This window comes from Egretta garzetta, unplaced genomic scaffold, assembly GCF_000687185.1.
Source record: "Egretta garzetta isolate BGI_Z169 unplaced genomic scaffold, ASM68718v1 scaffold215, whole genome shotgun sequence".
Taxonomy (NCBI): domain Eukaryota; kingdom Metazoa; phylum Chordata; class Aves; order Pelecaniformes; family Ardeidae; genus Egretta; species Egretta garzetta.
The window spans coordinates 8,482,197-8,482,504 of NW_009259719.1; the positions used below are offsets into that span (position 1 = coordinate 8,482,197).

At 65.6% G+C, this 308-nt stretch overlaps 1 protein-coding gene across 1 annotated transcript in view; it reads left to right on the forward strand.

Moving 5' to 3' along the window:
• MST1R (macrophage stimulating 1 receptor) overlaps positions 1 to 164 on the forward strand; it is a 6,956-nt gene extending 6,792 nt beyond the window's left edge. The window contains 1 exon segment of the mRNA XM_035894680.1: positions 3 to 164. Coding sequence (XP_035750573.1) covers positions 3 to 164 — 162 coding nt within the window.
• Positions 165 to 308: the final 144 nt, after the last annotated feature.

The window sequence follows — 308 nt, forward strand, 5'->3', positions numbered from 1 at the left end:
CTGTCACCTACATCAACCTGGAGCGCGGCCCCCCCTTCCCCCCTGCTCCCCCAGAGCAGCTGCTCGATGGTGAAGATGAGGACGAGGACAACACGGAGGATGAGGAGGAGGAGGAAGAAGGGGAGGAGGAGGAAGAAGAGGAGGAAACCACAGCCATGTGCTGATGGGGTGCCCTGCACCATGGGGGCTCCTGGACCCCCTACGCCACAGGCGTGCTCTCCCTAGTAGGGATGTCGGGCGCAGCCAGGTGCTCTGGGGCACCCTCCCTATGGGATGGGTGCTGGCAGGGGGGGTGCTGTGGGGGGCTC